Source organism: Polypterus senegalus, chromosome 5, assembly GCF_016835505.1.
Source record: "Polypterus senegalus isolate Bchr_013 chromosome 5, ASM1683550v1, whole genome shotgun sequence".
NCBI lineage: Eukaryota > Metazoa > Chordata > Cladistia > Polypteriformes > Polypteridae > Polypterus > Polypterus senegalus.
The window spans coordinates 121,973,485-121,995,311 of record NC_053158.1 but is presented as its reverse complement, the minus strand read 5'-3'; the positions used below and the strand labels follow the sequence as shown (position 1 = coordinate 121,995,311).

At 38.9% G+C, this 21,827-nt stretch overlaps 1 protein-coding gene across 1 annotated transcript in view; it reads right to left on the bottom strand.

The window, feature by feature from the left end:
• Positions 1-21,827, bottom strand: part of cul1b (cullin 1b) — a 173,229-nt gene that overhangs the window by 4,614 nt on the left and 146,788 nt on the right. Inside the window, exon 21 of the mRNA XM_039753311.1 lies at positions 3,027-3,140. Within this exon, the coding sequence (XP_039609245.1) occupies positions 3,027-3,140 (114 nt within the window). The remainder of the gene's footprint in view (positions 1-3,026; positions 3,141-21,827) is intronic.

The window sequence follows — 21,827 nt, the reverse complement described above, 5'->3', positions numbered from 1 at the left end:
GAAAAGTGGATATAGTGGAGGATATGTGGTACTGTATGGCTGTTTCTGTTCCAAAGGCCCTGGGAACCTTGTTAGGGGTATGGCATCATGAAATCCTTAAAATACCAGGACATTTTAAATCAAAATATGGAGGCCTCTGCCAGAAAGCTGAAGATGGGTCGTAATTGGGTCTTCCAGCAGGATAATGACACTAAACACATGGCACAATCTACACAAAAATGGCTCAGCAGACACAAAATCAAGCTCTTCCCATGGCCGTCTCAGTCCCCAGACCTCAAACCCATTGAAAACCAGTGGGGTGAGCCGAAGAGGAGAGGTCCCAGGACACTGGACGATCTAGAAAGATTGTGCAAAGAGGAATGGTCAAAAATCCATGTCTCTGTATTCTCCAACCTTGTGAAATGTTATAGGAGAAGATTAAGTCCTGTCTTGCTGGCAAAAGGGGGTTGTACAAAATATTAACAGCAGGGGTGCCATTTCTTAAACTTATCAAACTTATTTCTTAATGTGGGATTTATTTCCCAATGAATAAATGTTCTTCAATTAAAGGTTGGATTTTTCTCTGTTTTGTGTTGTGAGCTTATATTTTTTGGGAAAAAAAAAAAACAATTATTAGAATCCTAAGAACATATCTTAACCAGGGGTGCAACTAATTGTGGAGGGCGCTATATATATATATATAAAAATAAATAAAACGTGTTAAGCCATAAGTCCAAATATCAAATAAACACTTTCACAAAAGGTACAAGTATAACAAAACAAGTGCCCTTTTAAAAAATTTACCATTTTCAGTTGTGAGATGCTCTTACTGTTATTATACAATAAAAACACACATTTGATTTATGTCTGTAACAGCTGGTGTAAATGTATAGTACTTGTAAAAGTTTTTTTTCTCCCCAATTTTGTTCTCTCAGTCATGTTCATGCTCCCACAACCCCATACCCCCAATAAAACCCTGATCTGATGCTATTTTCAGATAAAGATGTGGTATAACAAACTTGTTTTGTTATATCACATCTTTACTTGAAAACAGTGTCAGATCTTGTATATGAACGAGATAGGGACTGGGAAAACTGTGGACATGGTGTGTGTGACTGAGAATGATTGTTTTATTCTTGAGTCTTCCTGCTCACACTGAATTGGTATGCACCTTCTGGTCCATAATGTCAAAGCTGCACTGCCAAAAAAGACATAGGTATATTTGAAATTTGGAATAATTCATTTTATGACCTGTATAGTACATTTCGGAAAGCACTGTTGCACTAATGCAACATTATATTCATTCGCATACCTTCATGCGACTGTAAGTCAGTGACTGCATTTGTTCCCCCCCCCCAAATCTTGCCCAGTCTCCACATTTTGATGCATGGTGGTGTTTCTTTTGTACTCCAGGAGATGCTGAGGACAGCATAGTATAGAGAGGCCAGTTCTGCGCTATATACAATCATTAAATTCAAATGTTAACACTTCCCACACACCCAAGGACTGTCCTTCCTACATTTACGACATGCGTATCTGTTGCAATGTACATCTATGTTGTGATTCCTATTACACTGAAGGAACACCTGACAATGTTGCATCTCCTTTTTTCTATTGCCTTTTCTTGTAAGAAGTGATGTAGTTCTTCTGCAAGGTGAGCTATGAACACTCTTCTTTTCTCAGTGGACCCCACCAATGCCTTGTACATGTGCGTTCAAACCCACGTTTGTGTGTCAGCTTATATCCCACCACATCAGAGAATTCACTGTAATTTCCAGCTGAGAAAAGAAGAGTGTTCATGGCTCACCTTGCAGAGCAACTTCGTTGTGGATAGGGTTTGGGGGGGAACTGGGGTTTGTGGGGAGTGTGAACGTGACCGAGAGAATAAAACTGAAAAGTACAAAAAAAACACCGACTGTTACAGATGCAAATCACATGTATGTTTTTATTGTATAATATTAACAATAAAAGCAGCTCACTACTCAAAATGGTAAATTTTGGAGGCAGCCGGTATCGAACCAGCAACCTTTTGATTAGGAGACAGAAGTTTTTACTGCTGCACCATGCAAGCTGTAATATCAATAGCCTACCCTAACCTCCTTTCTTTTTCTTTGGTTATATTCTTGAATAAAAGCACACTTGTTTTGTTATACTTGAACCTTTTGTGAAAGTGTTTTTAATATTTGGACTTCAAGCTTCACACATTATACACATCGTCTACATTTTGTCAGTTATTACTAAACCATGAAAAACATGTTTTAATGATGTGTTTACATAGATTATTGTATGTATTCTAAATGACATATTATTAAATGATATATTATTCACCCTCTACAACTCCAGGCACTTCACCCCAAGAAAAACATTGTGCTCAGAAACATTGGGTTGTGGCGGGAGGATGGGATATAGCAGGCTGCTTACGCTGATCAACACATTTACAACACAAAAGACGCTGACAGAGAGGTGCAAATGAATTTAAGAGGGGCTGAGATTACAAATTTTTTCGTAGGCTTCAGTAATTCTAGTGTTAAAGGACCATTAAATGTCTGAATGGTATATCTAAAAAGATAAGGCCTGTGAGGAGGTTTTGAATTTATTGGCATAACGAAACCTCTGGTGGCTCTCAAAGTGCAATGCAATATAGTTTTGTACTTTCTTACATGCCTGAGAGAAAAAAAATAATCATGTTTTGTTCATTAAAAGTATATTATTACATAAAGGCTTTATAATGGTTTACTACAACTAACAAAGATACACATACTAGAAGCTAACAAAAGCAATGAACAGAAATCTGATTTGTAATATAAGCTAGTGCAGGTAAATCCAATTGTTAATCAAAATATTTTGCTCAATGACAGCAAGGCTTCACAACTAAATGCTAGATAAGCGTAGATTTTATGATTATGCTGGGAATACATGTTGAATATAAATTTATGCTACCCCTGCCTATATAAACAGCAATAAAGCAAGAAGAAATGAAAGAAATCTTATTTACAACAAGACTGAAACCACATTAACAAAAGCCCTTTCTCAGTATTTGAACTTACCTTTATAACAGGAACCCTGGGTTTAAATCTAGAGGAGAGCTGGTTAAGTACCTCTGCAAGAAGTTGCTGATGTTTCAAAACTTTTCTCATCTTCATTATTCTTACAATTGCAGCCTGCAAAATATTGAAGCCAACAATAAAATATGCACAGCTAAGTTTTTAATATGCTATAACGTAGCAGCATCTCTATAAAGTTTTCCTAGGCCACATTTTTTGTTAAAAAGCCTCCTCTGTATCATGGTCACCATTGTGATTGCACACTGCACTGTTAAATGTGTATTAAATTCACATCCAGGCTCTCTCACTGCCCATGACATGACTATTGATACTAAACTAGCCTTGTTTCAGTGCCAGTGGACTGAGTTTGGTTCTTGACTTGTTTCTAATGCTACTGGGATAGGCAGAGAGTCCCTATTAGGCTAATCAGGTTCAAAGACATAGGAATGGGCATCATGTATGAAGTGGAAATGTAAACTACAAAGTATTAAAGCTTTCATTTAATTTCCTGTAAAAAAAGAAAATTTGGAAAACTCTCGTCATCATTAGTGGCACTAACATTAAATTTGTAATGATATGAACATTATGGGTAACCAATTCATTAATTTGACATTCTTCTGTCTTTGTCAAATAATGCATCTTTCCTACCTTGTAGAAAGTGCCACTCAGATAGAAACAACCAAATACAATCCTTAACTGGAAAGGCTAGAGAAAGACTGACAGAATTGCTTAAGTAATGGAAATTGTGCAAATTGTTAAAAGTAAAAATTTATAATAATAAGGATTAAAAGGATAGATAACAGATAGCTTGCTCTCTTTCTCTCTCCACCTAGTCCAAAACAAAACAAGCTGCCCAGCAGCGACATATAAGAATTAAAATAGAGATATCTATTAACAATACAGTCCAAATACTAAAGGTGCATCTCAATAAATTAGAAAATCAACAAAAAGTTAATTTATTTCAGTAATTCAATTCAAAAACTGACACCCATATACAGTATTATATAGATTCATTACACACTGAAAGATATATTTCAAGCGTTTATTAATTTTCATTTTGCTGGTTACTACTACTTACCAGATGGATACTCGTTCCTTCATAAGTCTAGAGATTCTGGTCGAGGAGGAGGCCTTGGAATAATTCATTGTAACAAAATGCAAATCACTCCTAAAAATTTAGGCAACTTTACATCCTTTGAGGCATTCATTTTAAATATGAAAACAGATTCCAACACAATTATAGTGCTAGTCTACAGACCACCAGGGCCATATTCATTGTTCATGACTGAATTTAGCAACCTTCTGTCTGATTTGGCAATAAATTATGATCACGTAGTTCTGATGGGGGATTTTAATGTACACATCGATGTGGAAACTGACACTTTTAGCAAATGTTTTACTTATTTGTTAAATTCAGTAGGATTTTGTCAGATTGTCAAAGGTCCAACTCATAATCATAACCATACATTAGATTTAATTATAACTTACAAAGTTGAAATTCAAAATTTAAATATTACTCCATTAAATGTAGTTATTTCCGATCACTTCTTAATTACGTTTGATTTAGTTCTGCCCATGCCAGCGCACTCGCAGATTAAAACAAAGACAGTGCGACATCTAGATTGTAATTCTGCTTCAAAATTTATAGATACCTTGAGTAAGTCGAGTGTAATTGTGGAAAACCATTTAGATCAGTTAACATCAAATGTAAACGTGGAAAACAATTTAGATCAGCTAACATCACATTATAATGTGACCTTGAGAGATGCTCTGGACACAGTGGCTCCCCTAAAACAAAAGTGATCAAAGCACATAGAAACTCTCCCTGGTTTAATGAAAACACTCGAGCTCTTAAATTAGAGTGTCGAAAACTGGAGCGCAGATGGAGAACAACAAAGCTACATGTCTTTCAAATTGCATGGACAGAGAGTGTTAATAAATATAAAAGGCCCTCTTTAAAGCTCGCTCAGAATACTATTCTACATTAATAGATAGCAATAATAAAAATCCTAGGGTACTTTTTAGAGCAGTGGCTAAATTAACAAATGGGAATTCAGATCAACAGTGCAAAATACCAACAGATATTAGCAGTACAGACTTTATGAACTTCTTCAATGAGAAAATTAAAAATATAAGATCCCAGATCTCAGCATCACAGTACAAACCAAATACTAGCTTAGCAGACCCTGCTCACATTGCATTCAGCACTTTAATAATTTTAATCCTGTAACTGAGCAGGAAGTCTTAACTTTAATTTCTAAAATGAAGCCCACTACTTGTTCCCTAGATCCAGTGCCAACAAAACTAGTAAAAAGTGCAATGGATGTTCTTGTAGCACCTATTCTAAACATTATCAATAGTTCATTATTGCATGGCACAGTACCTGATGCACTAAAAGTGTCAGTCATTAAACCTTTACTTAAAAAGTCAGACCTAGACCCACACATACTAAATAACTATAGGCCTATTTCAAATTTACCATTTCTCTCTAAAATACTAGAGAAAGTAGTCGCCAGTCAGCTTCAGTCACACCTTACGCATTACAATTTATTTGAGAAATTCCAGTCTGGCTTTCGACTGGTCATAGTACAGAAACGGCACTAACACGGGTTGTAAATGACATTCTGATATCCTCTGATGAAGGAAATTCCACTGTAATTATGTTGTTGGACTTAAGTGCAGCATTTGACACCATTGACCATTCTATTTTACTGCACAGGCTAGAAAACGATGTTGGGCTTACAGGCCCGTGCTCGCTTGGTTCAGTTCTTATTTATCAAATCGATTCCAGTATGTACAGAAATGTGCTGACAGTACTCCATCATTATACACAGAAGTTCAATATGGTGTCCCAGGGCTCAGTACTGGGACCTTTACTGTTTTCACTTTACATGCTTCCACTGGGATCTCTCATTAGGAAACATAATGTTAATTTTCACTGTATGCAGATGACACCCAGTTATACCTTTCATTTAAATCAAATGAAGTTTCTCCGATGTTGTCTTTAATTAGTTGTGTTAGTGAATTAAAGGAATGGATGAATGAGAACTACTTGTCTTTAAATACAGATAAAACAGAGATGTTAATTGTTGGAGGGAATGACGCTGATCACAGCAATATTTTGTCGTCATTTAACTCAGTTGGAATCCCAATTAATTTTACTGAATCAGCCCGCAATCTAGGAGTTATCTTTGACTCTAGCATGTCATTTAAAGCATATTACAAAGTCGTCCAAAACATGTTTTTCCATCTTAAAAATATTAGGAAATTAAGGCGCTTTCTAAATAAACAGGATTGTGAGAAATTAATTCATGCATTTATCTCTAGTAGGATTGACTACTGCAATGCGGTGTTCACTGGCTGTTCAAACTGTTCTCTATACAGCCTCCAGTTAATCCAAAATGCGCTGCAAGAATTATTACAAGAACAAGAAAATATGAACACATAACCCCAGTTCTTAAATCTTTACACTGGCTCCCAGTTAAATTTAGGGCAGATTTCAAAATCCTCCTTTTAACATATAAAGCATTAAATGGCCAAGGTCCGCTTACTTGTCTGAACTTATCATGACTTACAAACCTGAGCACATTAAGATCTCAAGATGCCGGTCTGCTTAGGATTCCAAGGATTAATAAAATAACAGTGGGAGGTCGAGCTTTTAGTTACAGGGCCCCTAAACTGTGGAATGGTCTTCCTGCTTCCATAAGAGATGCCCCTCGGTCTCAGCCTTTAAATCCCGGCTGAAGACTCACTACTTCAGTTTAGCATATCCTGACTAGAGCTGCTGATTAACTGTACATACTGCATCTCTGTTGTTAGTCATTAGCACTATAACATAAGTAACATGATAATTATATTTGAATACTAACCCTCACCTATTCTGTTTCTTTTCTCGGTACCCAAATGTGGCCATTGGTGCCACGGCCCACCTGCCAAGTTGTTTGCCTGCCTATGGTAAAGTCATCCCTGATGGAGGATCACAGGAATCATGGGAAAGAGGGTCCTTTCATCGGAGCAATGTTTCAGCCGTGGCATGGCCAAATGGAGATGCAGCTAGATGGATGAGGTCTCCAGGACTCTAAAAATATCCAAACCTAATTATGTCATATCATCTACTGTTAAACCGTAATTCTAAAATTTTTATTATGCTGTCTTAAGGAATTGTTCTGTTGTGTATATTGTATTGTATTGACCCCCTACTTTTGACACCTACTGCACGCCCAACCTACCTGGAAAGGGGTCTCTCTTTGAACTGCCTTTCCGAGGTTTCTTCCATTTTCCCTACAAGGTTTTATTGGGAGTTTTTCCTTGTCTTCTCAGAGAGTCAAGGCTGGGGGGCTGTCAAAAGGCAGGGCCTGTTAAAGCCCATTGCGGCACTTCCTGTGTGATTTTGGGCTATACAAAAATAAACTGTATTGTGTATTGTATTGTATTGTACTTACTGGTAATGAAAACACAGAATTCATTATCTCAGAAAATTAGAATATTACACAAGACCAATTAAAAAATATATATATATATTTAATACAGAAACGTTGGCCTACTGAAAAGTTAGTCCATGTACGCACTCAATACTTGGCTGGGACTCCTTTTGCATGAATTACTGCATCAATGCGGTGTGGCATGGAGGCAATCAACCTGTGGCACTGCTGAAGTGTTATGGAAGCCCAGGATGTCTTGATAGAGGCCATCAGCTCATTTGCATTGATGGGTCTGGTGTCTCTCATCTTCCATAGATTCTCTATTGGGTTTATGTCAGGCAAGTTTGCCGGCCAATCAAACACAGTGATACCATGGCCATTAAACCAGGTATTGGTACGTTTGGCAGTGTGGGCAGGTGCCAAGCCCTGCTGGAAAATGAAATCAACATTTCCATAAAGCTTGTCAGCAGAGGGAAGCATGAAGTGCTCAAAAATTTCCTGGTAGACTGCTGCACTGACTTTGGACTTGATAAAACACAGTGGATCAACACCAGCAGATGACATGGCTCCCCAAATCATCACCGACTGTGGAAACTTCACGCTGGACCTCAAGCAACTTGGATTCTGTATCTTTCCACTCTTCCTCGAGACCTTACTTTCCACATTACATGCAAAATTTATTTTCATCTGAAAAGAGGACTTTGGACCACTGAGAACAGTTCAGTCCGTTTTATTCTTAGCCCAGGTAAGACGCTTCTGACGTTGTCTCTGGTTCAGGAGTGGCTTGATATAAGGAATGTGACAGTTATAGCCCATGTCCCACATATGTCTGTAAGTGATGGCTCTTGAAGCACTGACACCAGCCGCAGACCACTCCTTGTGAATCTTCCCCAAATTCTTGAATGGGCTGTGTGTCACAATGCTCTCAAGGCTGCAGTTATCCCTGATGCTTGTGCACCTTTACCTGCCACATTTTTTCTTTCCAGTCAACTTTACATTAATATGCTTGGACACAGCACTCTGTGAACAGCCAGCTTCTTTAGCAATGACCTTTTGTGGTTTACCCTCCTTATGTAGAGGGTCAATGACCGTCTTCTGGACAACTGTGAAGTCAGCAGTCTTCCCCATGATTGTGTGGCCTACTAAACCAGACCGAGAGACCATTTAAAGGCTCAGGACACCTTTGCAGGTGTTTTGGGTTAATTCGCCGAGTGGAGTGTGACACCATAAGTCTACAATATTGAACGTTTTGACAATATCCTAATTTTCTGAGATACTGAATTTTGGGTTTTCATTACCTAGAAGCCATAATCAGCAAAATGGAAAGCAATAAATGCTTGAAGTATATCACTCTTTGTGTAAGGAATCTATATAATATAGGAGTTTCGCTTTATGAATTGAATTACTGAAATAAATTAACTTTTTGATGATATTCTAATTTATTGAGATGCACCTGTATAAGCACAAAATATAATCTTAATCAGTTCTGAGAGAGTAAACATAGGGAATGATGATAAACAGTAGCTCTGGATAAGCATAGTAAGTCATATTACAATAAACCAAGGGTCTGATGTTAAACAGCCTCCTTAAGGAAAAAAGAATGTACACATACATACATATACGCGCATATAATTGTAATTGAAACATAAACAAAAAGTGGCCAAAAAGGAAATAGGATGTATAATTACAGTACCAGTATAATTGCATGTGGATCAAACAGCTGGTACAATCTTCTTTGCTGTGCCAGGACAGGATGTGACTAACGATCGTATTTCAAAAAAAGTGTCGGGATCAGTTTTCTTAGCTCTTTTTCTGCTTTCTCCATAGAAGTAAAAATGCAGAGCTTGTCTTGAATGTCCACTTTCAGTTTGGTAGAATACAAGAGGGTGTATCTGATCTTGGCTTTCCGTAACAGCTGTTTAATGTAATAAAATACGGCACATTTAGCTGCTGTTGAGGGTGAGAAATCAGGGAAAATACGAATGTGGTTATTTTAAAATATAATCTCTTGTTTCTGCCTGAGAAGTAACATTATATGTAACTGAAATTTTTTTTTTTTTTTTAAACGCACAATAAGAGTCCTAGGTTTAGAGGTATTTGTTACCTACATGCAGTAAGCTGCTGCTACCTCAGTGTCTGATGTGAAGTCCTCTCCAATTATTTCAGAGAATATTTCAGCTACGAATTTCACTGGGTTTGGACTGTAACGATTCTCAGAGAGACCTTCAATTCTATTATTCCTTCTACATCCATCTTTCAGTGCAGCAAGTCTGTCTCGGAGTACTTTGCATTCGGAATTTGCAGCAGTTGCTTTTTCGTCAGTGGTAGATGGCAGTTGTTCAGCTATTTTATTTCAGTCATGAACGTTAGTTTAACGTCTTCCAACTGAGTGCCAAGTGCTCTCAGTTTATTCCCAAACTTACATGCATTTTCCTTTATTTGTTCCTCAATGTTTTCAAGCATACCTTTAAAGGTTGCCTCAAAGCGATTATTTAAACATTTATCCTAGTCTTTAATATCCTCAAATAGCTTCTCATTTGTCTTGTGTATGTCCTTTATTTCCTTTCTTATATTAATTTCTTTCTTTAAATCAATCTTGAGCTCCTTTATGTCTTGAGCAGTATTGCAGAGATCATTACCTTCAGTTCAAACAAATTGTTTTGGTCTTCTCCGTGCTCATCGGGTGAAGAGGCAAGCCCAGTTAAACTTGATGTTCTCGGCTCGCAAGGAGTGGTTGACAACACAGAAGATAATGCAATTTTCAGTTTTCAATGAATCTTCTGGAATTGCTGAGCTATCCTCATCCGGAGACGATGCAGCAGTGTCAGGTCCTGGGAAACTTGATGCCTGTCTAGACTTGGATAAAGCTTTACCTTTCTTTTCCATTTCTTTTTGAGCCCCTTTCCTGACGCTCACATTTATATATGCTTGCACATACTGTAACTGAACCCTTTGGGTTGAGTAAATACAGGATACCTTGGGATGATAAGAGAAAAAATAACACTGCTGCTAATAGAGTTCCACTTTAGACATCCAGCTACCGTAAAGAATGAGACCAAAAAACCTTATAATTGTAAATTCCAACATAATAGGCTTCATTGCAATAACTCCTGGGAAAATTGGAAATTAGGGGCGAAGCTGTCTTAAGTTAAGACTACAAAATGACAACAAAAGTTCAGAAGCAATGTCTCCATGACCAAAGTTAACTTTGTGAGCTCTAATGTTAAATGTCTGAATCATGAATTAAAGAGAAAGAAAGTATCCTCTCATCTAACAGATCTAAACGCTAAAACAGTATTTTTACAGGAGACACACTTATTAAGAAAGGATCAGTTTTGGCTGCACAGAGACTGGACTGGTCAAATATTCCATTCCAGCTTTACAAAGAAAGCTAGAGGTGTGGAAATTCTTATGAATAGAAAAATCTCATTTGTAGTATCAGATGTATCATCCGATCCTGAAGGGAAATATGTGATTGTCTTGGGTAATTTATTTAACTGTAAAGTGATTTTGATAAATATCTACGCACCCAATGTGGAAGATAGGGACTTCATCCAAAACATTTTTGAATCCATTCCCAATGTGAACACTAACCTATACTAATAAAAGACAAAGCCCGCCCTGACTGACTGACTGACTAATTCTCCAACTTCCTGTGTAGGTGGAAGGCTGAAATTTGGCAGGCTCATTCCTTACAGCTTACTTACAAAAGTTAGGCAGGTTTCATTTCGAAATTCTACATGTAATGGTCGTAAATGGAACCTATTTTTTCGTCCACATTTTTTCGTATACTGTAATAGACTGCAACTCGATGGCCGTTGGAGGCGGAGATGCGTCTTGCGTTTCGCATCATCACGCCTTCCACATAATGGAATGCCTGCCCATATAAGGCCATCCCTCAGCGGTAATCCAATAGAAATACTATGCCACTAAATATTCAGACGAAGATGAGATGGTCAGGGTGGTGTTTGACACAAACTCAACGAAACTGCGAGAGAAACTTTTAAGTGCTGGGTCTTAGCTAACATTAAATAAAGCCGTGGACATCGTGAGATTGCACGAGATAGCACAGGCACAGCTCAGAAGCTTCGATGCATGTACTCTGAGCGGCTCACATGAACTGACTAAGAACGTAGTACGCAGAGAACAAGTAAGACCTCTAAAGAGCGCAGAGACTTTTGATCATGTGAACGTGTCTGCAAAAAGTGGCGTTTTCTGCACTGCAAAAATACTATAAAAGTCGGGCAGCCGACGTGTGTGCTTAGCTGTGCCAGCCTTTGAGACGCTGACTGCGCTTCTGCCTTAAGTCAAAGTAAACAAATCATTTTTTTCCTCCTTCCCATGAGCTATAGCCCAGACAACTGCAAACACGGGATCCCATTTCTAGACCGCGGCAAACTAATATTAAGGCGCTTCGCACTTTATTTTGCACGTATACGATTATGAGGTCGTCAGGTCAGATTATGAAGACACACACAGAAGTGGAGGACCGACAGTGCCATCCCGGCCAGTTAATGGCAGGGGCGTCTCTCCAATCTACACGAGACCCACCGTGACGCTTATATCATCAGCGAAGGCGTCTCTCTACACTATATAAAAGAAAAAGGCAAGTTTCCTTTCTTTACACCTTTTTTCCTTTTATCCCAAACCAAAGCCTTTCTCTCTTAACACTAAAGAGGACACAAAACAAATTTTCTTTAATTGCTGGTAATGCCGATAAGGCACATTACCAGAGGCAGAAATTTGGACGTTCACATAGAAAATGTAATTTCTATACCACAGCAGTTGTGTAGCGCCTTTCAAAAGGGATCTACTACCGAGAGATGATCCATATACATTTTAGCTGCTGTTAGTACTACTTACCTGTTGTGTTATACTGTCTTTAAAATGTAGTTTACCCGAAACCACTCCAGTAGTGCTCAATGTATCTTTACTCCTTAAAACGTTAATGTTTTACTGTTTACTAACTTATAGACTACATTTTATTTTTTTTTTCCTTGCACTCAGTGACCAAAGCTATACAAACACATACATATATATACACATATATATATATACTTGTGTGAGAAAACACTAAAAAGAAGGTGTGTCAGATGTCGTGGTATATTTTCTGAGGCAGCTTGACGAAAACAACTTTATGACGCTGCGGCCAAATACACAAAACAATTACATTGACAATCATGTTACGTTATTTTCAAAATGTTTCCTTTTCTTTTTCATTACTTCTTTAACAAACTACTTCTCCGCTGCGAAGCGCGGGTATTTCTCTAGTAAAATAATAATGGCTGGGGACTTTAATTGCATTTTAAATCCAGACCTAGATAGGTCTCCTGCCACAGAGGTGATGACATCTAACACTGCAAATACAATTACGCAGTTTGTAACTGACAACAACTTATCACATCCCCGGAAGATTTCTAAACCCAAACTCAAGAGCATATTCCTTCTATTGCTGCTTTGAAGGTCCCAATGAGCACAGTGGCCTTCATCATCCGTAAGTGGAAGAAGTTTGAAACCACCAGGACTCTTCTTAGAGCTGGCCGACCATCTAAACTGAGTGAATGGGGGAGAAGGGCCTTAGTCAGGGAGGTGACCAAGAACCCGATGGTCACTCTGTCAGAGCTCCAGAGGTCCTCTGTGGAGAGAGGAGAACCTTCCAGAAGGACAATCATCTCTGCAGCAATCCACCAATCAGGCCTGTATGGTAGAGTGGCCAGACAGAAGCCACTCCTTAGTAAAAGGCACATGGCAGCCAGCCTGGAGTTTGCCAAAAGGCACCTGAAGGACTCTCAGATCATGAGAATAGAACATAAATCATGGAACAAAAGTTTAAACTGAGAAAATGTATCATTTTAAGGGAAAAATATGTTGATTCAGAATTTCATGGTGTCAACAAATCCCCAAAAAGTTGGGACAAGTCCATTTTCACCACTGTATGGCATCTCCCCTTCTTACAACACTCAACAGACGTCTGGGGACCGAGGAGACCAGTTTCTCAAGTTTAGAAATAGGAATGCTCTCCCATTCTTGTCTAATACAGGCCTCTAACTGTTCAATCGTCTTGGGCCTTCTTTGTGGGACCTTCCTCTTTATGATGCACCAAATGTTCTCTATAGGTGAAAGATCTGGACTGCAGACTGGCCATTTCAGTACCCGGATCCTTCTCCTACGCAGCCATGATGTTGTGATTAATGCAGAATGTGGTCTGGCATTATCTTTTGAAAAATGCAGGGTCTTCCCTGAAAGAGATGACGTCTGGATGGGAGTATATGTTGTTCTAGAACCTGAATATATTTTTCTGCATTGATAGTGCCTTTCCAGACAAGCTGCCCCATGCCACACGCACTCATGCAACCCCATACCATCAGACATGCAGGCTTCTGAACTGAGCGTTGATAACAACTTGGGTTGTCCTTGTCCTCTTTGGTCTGGATGACATGGCGTCCCAGATTTCCAAAAAGAACTTCGAATCGTGACTCGTCTGACCACAAAACAGTCTTCCATTTTGCCACACTCCATTTTAAATGATCCCTGGCCCAGTGAAAACGCCTGAGCTTGTGGATCTTGCTTAGAAATGGCTTCTTCTTTGCACTGTAGAGTTTCAACTGGCAACGGCGGATGGCACGGTGGATTGTGTTCACTGACAATGGTTTCTGGAAGTATTCCTGAGCCCATTCTGTGATTTCCTTTACAGTAGCATTCCTGGTTGTGGTGCAGTGTCGTTTAAGGGCCCGGAGATCACGGGCATCCAGTATGGTTTTACGGCCTTGACCCTTACGCACAGAGATTGTTCCAGATTCTCTGAATCTTCGGATGATGTTATGCACAGTTGATGATTGTGGGAATTGGTGATCCTCTATCCATCTTGGCTTCTGAGAGACACTGCCACTCTGCGAAGCTCTTTTTATACCCAATCATGTTGCCAATTGACCTAATTAGTGTTAATTGGTCTTCCAGCTCTTCGTTATGCTCACATTTACTTTTTCCAGCCTCTTATTGCTACTTGTCCCAACTTTGGGATTTGTTGACACCGTGAAATTTTGACTCAACATATTTTTCCTTTAAAATGATACATTTACTCGGATTAAACGTTTGATCTGTCATCTACGTTCTATTACAAATGAAATATTGACATTTGCCATCTCCTCATCATTACATTCAGTTTTTATTCACAATTTGTTTAGTGTCCCAACTTGTTTGGAATCCGGTTTGTGTATATATATACACACGTGGACAAAATTGTTGGTACCCTTCAGTCAATGAAAGAAAAACTCAAAAAGGTCACAGAAATAACTTTAATCTGACAAAAGTAATAATAAATCAAAATTCTATAAAATTTAACCAATGAAAGTCAGACATTGATTTTCAACCATGCTTCAACAGAATTATTTAAAAAAAATAAACTCATGAAACAGGCCTGGACAAAAATGATGGTACCCTTGGAAAAGACTGAAAATAATGTGACCAAAGGGACATGTTAATCCAAGGTGTGTCCACTAATTAGCATCACAGGTGTCTACAATCTTGTAATTAGTCAGTGGACCTATATATAGGGCTCCAGGTAGTCACTGTGTTGTTTGGTGACATGGTGTGTACCACACTCAACATGGACCAGAGGAAGCGAAGGAAAGAGTTGTCTCAGGAGATTTGAAAGAAAATTATAGACAAGCATGTCAAAGGTAAAGGCTATAAGACCATCTCGAAGCAGCTTGATGTTCCTGTGACTACAGTTGCACATATTATTCAGAAATTTAAGATCCATGGGACTGTAGCCAACCTCCCTGGACGTGGCCGCAGGAGGAAAATTGATGACAAATCAAAGAGACGGATAATCTGAATGGTAACAAAGAGCCCAGAAAAACTTCTAAAGAGATCCAAGGTGAACTTCAAGCTCAAGGAACATCAGTGTCAGATCGCACCATCCGTTGTTGTTTGAGCCAAAGTGGACTTCATGGGAGACGACCAAGGAGGACACCATTGTTGAAAACAAATCATAAAAAAGCCAGACTGGAATTTGCCAAACTACATGTGGACAAGCCACAAAGATTCTGGGAGAATGTCCTATGGACAGATGAGACAAAAATTGAACTTTTTGCCAAGGCACATCAGCTCTATGTTCACAGACGGAAAAATGAAGCATATCAAGAAAAGAACACTGTCCCTTCTGTGAAACATGGAGGAGGCTCTGTTATATTCTGGGGCTGCTTTGCTGCATCTGGCACAGGGTGTCTTGAATCTGTGCAGGGTACAATGAAATCTCAAGACTATCAAGGGATTCTAGAGAGAAATATGCTGGCCAGTGTCAGAAAGCTTGGTCTCAGTCGCAGGTCATGGGTCTTGCAACAGGACAATGACCCAAAACACACAGCTACAAACACCCAAGAATGGCTAAGAGGAAAACATTGGACTAAAGTGGCCTTCTATGAGCCCTGACCTCAATCCTATTGAGCATCTTTGGAAAGAGCTGAAACATGCCGTCTGGAAAAGGCACCCTTCAAACCTGAGACAACTGGAGCAGTTTGCTCATGAGGAGTGGGCCAAAATACCTGCTGAGAAGTGCAGAAGTCTCATTGACAGTTACAGGAATCGTTTGATTGCAGTGATTGCCTCAAAAGGTTGTGCAACAAAATATTAAGTTTGGGGTACCATCATTTTGTCCAGGCCTGTTTCATGAGTTTATTTTTTTAAATAATTCTGTTGAAGCATGGTTGAAAATCAATGTCTGACTTTCATTGTTTAAATTTCATAGAATTTTTATTTATTATTACTTTTGTCAGATTAAAGTTATTTCTGTGACCATTTTGAGTTTTTCTTTCATTGACTGAAGGGTACCAACAATTTTGTCAACGTGTGTATATATATATATATATATATATATATATATATATATATATATATATATATATATATATATATATATACTGCTTACAAAAATTAAAGGAACACTTTTTTTATTGGGCCTGGCATGAAATCAATTAAACCTGTCTGATAATTTTCTGGTTGGTTAAGCAGCTGAGGTCATTGTTAATCACTTTCAGCTGTATTGGTGTTCATAGACTTAACGACAGGTGCACTAAAGTGGCAACAATTAGAAAACCCTCAAAACAGGACTGGTTTTACATGTGGAGGTCATTTCAAGTTTCTCCCTCTTGATCTTTTTTGGCTGGTTTTCCACTCGTGCTAGTTTTGGCTTGAGTAATCATCTCTACTGGCAGTATGAGGCGATTCCTTAACCCTACAGAAAATTTATAATCCTGGCCTACCTTGATCCCTTCGCACCTCTCCATCAGCATCTTTTGTTTTTTAAATATGTCAATCAGCACAAGTAGCAAGCAGCCTGTTGTCCCATCCCCCACCTTGACAGAACTTAACTCGGGCAAAAGGGTCTCCCAACTCAAGCCAAGGCTCCTTATCTGCATGTGAGCTGCCTGGGGTTGTATAGGGTAAATAATGCAGTATATTGTTATTTGGAATACATGCATTTCATGCGTGTTCTGTGTCTACAAAGATCTGGGCAAGTGCAGGATGAAAGGAAATGCGAGGCAAGAAATGCTGAACACATACCTAAAGCAGAAACTGTTTCCATGTTCCAAATAATGATGTGCAGTGTATAATGTGTGAAGACTTTAGTTCTAATATCAAATAAACACGTGCACTTTTTCTCAAGAATATAACCAAAGACAAAAAGAAAGCATTTGATTTACATGTTGCTGACAATGAGTTAAAAACCCAAGCTCAAATGTCAATTGACAGGGACTTTATTCATGTTCTTGAATGGTGCAGAATTATAAAATGCTGCCTTATAACTAAAAGGTCCCGGGTTCAAGATCGGGCACTTTGCATTTTGAGTAGTGAGCTGCTATTATTATAATTATTATTATAATAAGAACATATACTGTCTCTGCCTTTCTCTCCTGCACACACACACACACACACATTCATACATGAAAATGTCACTATTTGAAAGCAAGGCAGGAACTGGGAGAACTTCTTGCCCGTTCTGAGGTCTGTATAGCAGGCTGCTTGCAGCTTATCAACACGTGTACGTGACAAAAGACGCTGATGGAGAGGTGCGAAAGGATTTAAGGTGGGCTGGATTTACGAGTTTTTTCGTAGGCTCTGGTAATTCTAGTGTTAATTGTAAAATGGCAGTTCCATTTTCCAAACAGAATTCTGGCTTTAAAAAGAAAATAATAGTAAGATGAAGAAGCAGCAGCAGAAGATGATGAAGATGAAGGAGTTAAAGTTCTGTATGCTTGTTTGTGGCATGACCCCTTTTTTTCGTTTTTTCATTGAGATTTCTATTCTAACTACTAGTTAGTTGCAGAAGTGATCTGTGCTATATAGATAAAAGCAAGCGGATGCTAGAGATGCATTCTAATCGCATGTGTAAATGAAAACTATATACAGATTAAATGTATATATAAAACAAATGGGTGTGCTCGACAAAATTAATGGTATTTGCAGGTCACATGTTAATTTTTTGAATATTTCGGAAACAGGTTGCATTAAAATAAAGTCTTAAGGGATTTGGCCAGTAAGGCTCGAGTTTGACAAACCTGACATCTGTGAAAAAAACTGTTACAGAAATGCTTTGGTATACTAAGGGAAGATCAGTGGAAACACTGTCAGAATTTACAGTATATGCGCCCCCTATGTCTAAAGGAAGAAGCTGGGAAGCACAACGCCTTACACAAGCCATGCTGCTAAACTCTAATCCAGGCGTCACCAACATGGTGCCCGCGGGCTCCAGGATGCCCCCAAGGACCACATGAGTCGCCCGCAGACCTTTTCTAAAAATAGCACAACTCACAAGTGAGCAGCGTCTAAAATTTAATCTTAAGCTCTTGCTATTCATCTTTAATAACATTTGCATTGATATAGATTTGAAAATGACAATATCTAAATAAAGCATTTAAAACATGTTTATTATACATGAAGTTTAGATAAGATTAGGTAAACTCTGTTCTATTCTAGTTCAACAGTCAGTATTGTGAGCATGACAAACTTCAGCGTTCATGGAGAGTAAGCTAGCTGGCGCAGCGAAGATGGGGAGCTGAATGTGGTTTCTTATCTCAAAAACATGGCAGAAAAAAAAAAAAGAAAATGTATCATTTTCACAGTGAATGGGAGGAAGAGTTCTTTTTTACTACTGTGAAAGACACCTGCGTGTGTGTCTGATTTCCAGGGCGACTGTGGCAACGGCAAAACGACACAATGTGGAGAGACACTTCGTGTCACAAAACCTACCATGCTAACTACCCACCAGGCAGTGCGCTACGGGCAGCAAAAGCCTGTGAGTTAAAGGCAGCTTTGGTCAAGCATTAGTCTTTTTTTTTTTTTACAAGACCAGCGAAAAACTCTCAAAATGCAACCGAAGCCTCATTTTTAGAGCTAAACATTTTCTAAAGAAGAAAAAGGCATTTTCAGATGGGGACTTTTTCAAAGATGTAATTATGATAATTGCTAACACTGTACTTAAAGATGAGAAAAATGGAACCGATGTAATCTCCTCTCTCTCCAATGTCCAACTGGGGGCATTTACGATGGCTAGACGGGTGTCAGCTATGTCCGGTAACTCAGCCAATCTCCTGGACCAGGATCTGGCGAAGTGCAGTTGGTTTAGCATCCAGTGTGATGAGTCCATGGACAGCAGCAGTAGAGCCCAGCTGTTGGTCTTTATCCAGGTGGTGTTTGATGATTTCAACACAAAAGAAGAACTCCTGACACAACTACTACTAAAGATGACTACAAGGGCATTTATAACATTTATAACGCGGTGAAAGAGTTTTTTCGTGCAGAAAAACGTTCGATTAGAAAAGCTGGTAGCGGTGACTACAGACGGGGCTCCTGCTATGATCGTCTGACATACCGGTTTCATTGCTCACTGTAAAGCTGACCCAGACTTCCCAAAATTTCTGCATTACCACTGCACTGCATCATTGACCAGCAGGCAATATGTGCAAAAGTGATCGGCTTTGAGCATTTGATGACTCCCGTTGTGAAAATCATAAACGGCATCCGCTCCAAAGCGAAACAGCACAGGATATTCAAGTTGGTATTGGAGGAGATGTCAGCTGAATATGGTGACCTGCTGCTACACACAGAAATCTGATGACTCGGCAGAGGATGAGTTTTACTTAGTTTTTTGTCACTTTTGGGTGAAATCACAAAGTTCATGCAATCAAAGGGCGAAGACGTCTCGTTGCTAGAGGACACAGAGTGGACACTTGACCTTACATTTTTAACGGACATTACTGGGAAGCTAAACCAAATGAACTGCGAGCTGCAAGGCAAGGGTAAGACCGTTGTTGATATAAGTACTTTAAATGCATTTAGAGCCAAGATGAACATTTTCTCTGCAAGGTGCTGCACTTTCCCTCTGTGCTGGATGCTTATGCATCCAAGACATTTGACAAAGTTGCAGAAAAGTACTGTCAAGTTATAAACAGACTTGAGCAAGAGTTTGAGAACAGGTTTTGTGACCTTGGACATCTAGAGCCATATTTGTAATTTATTTTAAATCCTTTCATGAACATGGACATAACATGCATTGCTGAGCAACTAAGTGCAACGTTCAACTTGGATGCTGGACAAGTGGAGACGAAATTGTAACATTGCAAAATGACCTCCACCTCAAAGCCTACCAGGCTGCACCAAACCTTTGGTGCCTTGTTGACTCAGAAAAGTACAGTGGTGTATGCACAGCAGGTATGAAGGTTGCCAGCCTGTTGGGTTCAACCTATCTCTGTGAATCAGCATTTTCTGACATGAACTTCATCAAGAACAAACACAAAACACACCTCACTGATGCACATCTGTAGGACTCACTCAGAGTTGCAGTGTCAAGTTACACACCAGATTACAATACACTGGTGAACAACATGCAACCCCAATCTTCCCACTGACAAAGAAACAGATACCAGATGTTGTCATTGGCAACATGGCAGTGCCATGGCAAAGTTGAATTCAAATATTGAAAAATTGTGTTCAATTCAAAAGTTAAAAGTGTGTTCATGAAATGTAACAGATACAGTAACCCCTCGCTATATCGCGCTTTGACTTTCGCGGTTTCACTCTATCGCGGATTTTAAATGTAAGCACATCTAAATATATATCACAGATTTTTCGCTGGTTCGCGGATTTCTGCAGGCAGTGGGTCTTTTAATTTATGCTACACGCTTCCTCAGTTTGTTTGCCCTGTTGATTTCATACAAGGGACGCTATTGGCGGATGGCTTAGAAGCTACCCAATCAGAGCATGTATTACATATTAACTAAAACTCCTCAATGCTATAAGATATGCTTCCTGCGCGGAGCTTGATTGTTTGCTTGTCTCTGCCTCTCTCTCACCCTCTCTGACATTCTCTGCGCCTGACGGAGGGGCTGTGAGCAGAGGTGCTGTTTGCTTAAAAGATACTGACGTTCCTCTAAAAAAATGCCGCTTTATTGCGGTGCTCGGCATATTTAAAAGCGCACACATTGATTTTTTGATTGTTGCTTTAATCTCGCTCTCTCTCTCTCTGACGTTCTCTGCGCCTGACGGAGGAGATGTGAGCAGAGGGGCTGTTTGCACAGAGGATGTTTGCATAGAAGATACTAACGCTCCTCTAAAAATGCCGCGGCAAACTTAAAAGCACAAGTATTGATTTTTTGATTGTTTGCTTTTCTTTGTGAGCGCTCTCTCTCTCCCTCTTAAATTCTCTGCTCCTGAAGAGAAGAAGATCTATTTGCATTCTTTTAATTGTGAGAAAGAACTGTCATCTCTGTCTTGTCATGGAGGACAGTTTAAACTTTTGACTAAAGGGTGTTATTTCATGTGTAGAGGGCTCTAATAATGTTAACAGTGTGGGAGAGTTTATAAGGGCTTAAAATACATAAAAATAACTACACAAACATATGGTTTCTACTTCGCGGATCTTCGTCTATCGCGGGGGGTTCTGGAACGCAACCCCCGCGATCGAGGAGGGATTACTGTATAATAATTTTATTAAAAATACTGCAGATTTGGTCATTAGTTCAAAATGTGATGAGATTTATTTAAAATTCTGAAAGTTTTTGTTAAACATCACATAATTGATAACTTGTTCAAACGTGTTGCAACATAGTTCATGATTTGTTAAAAGGGTTTGTCAGTGGTTAGTGAAAATGGGACATGGTGATTTCCTAAGAAATGTTGTATAAGTGATCATTTGAAAATTTAAACAATTGCTGAGATTAATATAAATAAAGTGTTGAATATTGATATCTGTTTCCCAACTTGTTAAGTCATTGTTGATAAAATCTTAAACGTGATCAGTGTCTTCACACAGATGAGTATCATTAATCATTAATAATAATAACTAAAGGTAAGCTAAGCAAATTTGTTATTTAAGAAGATTGTA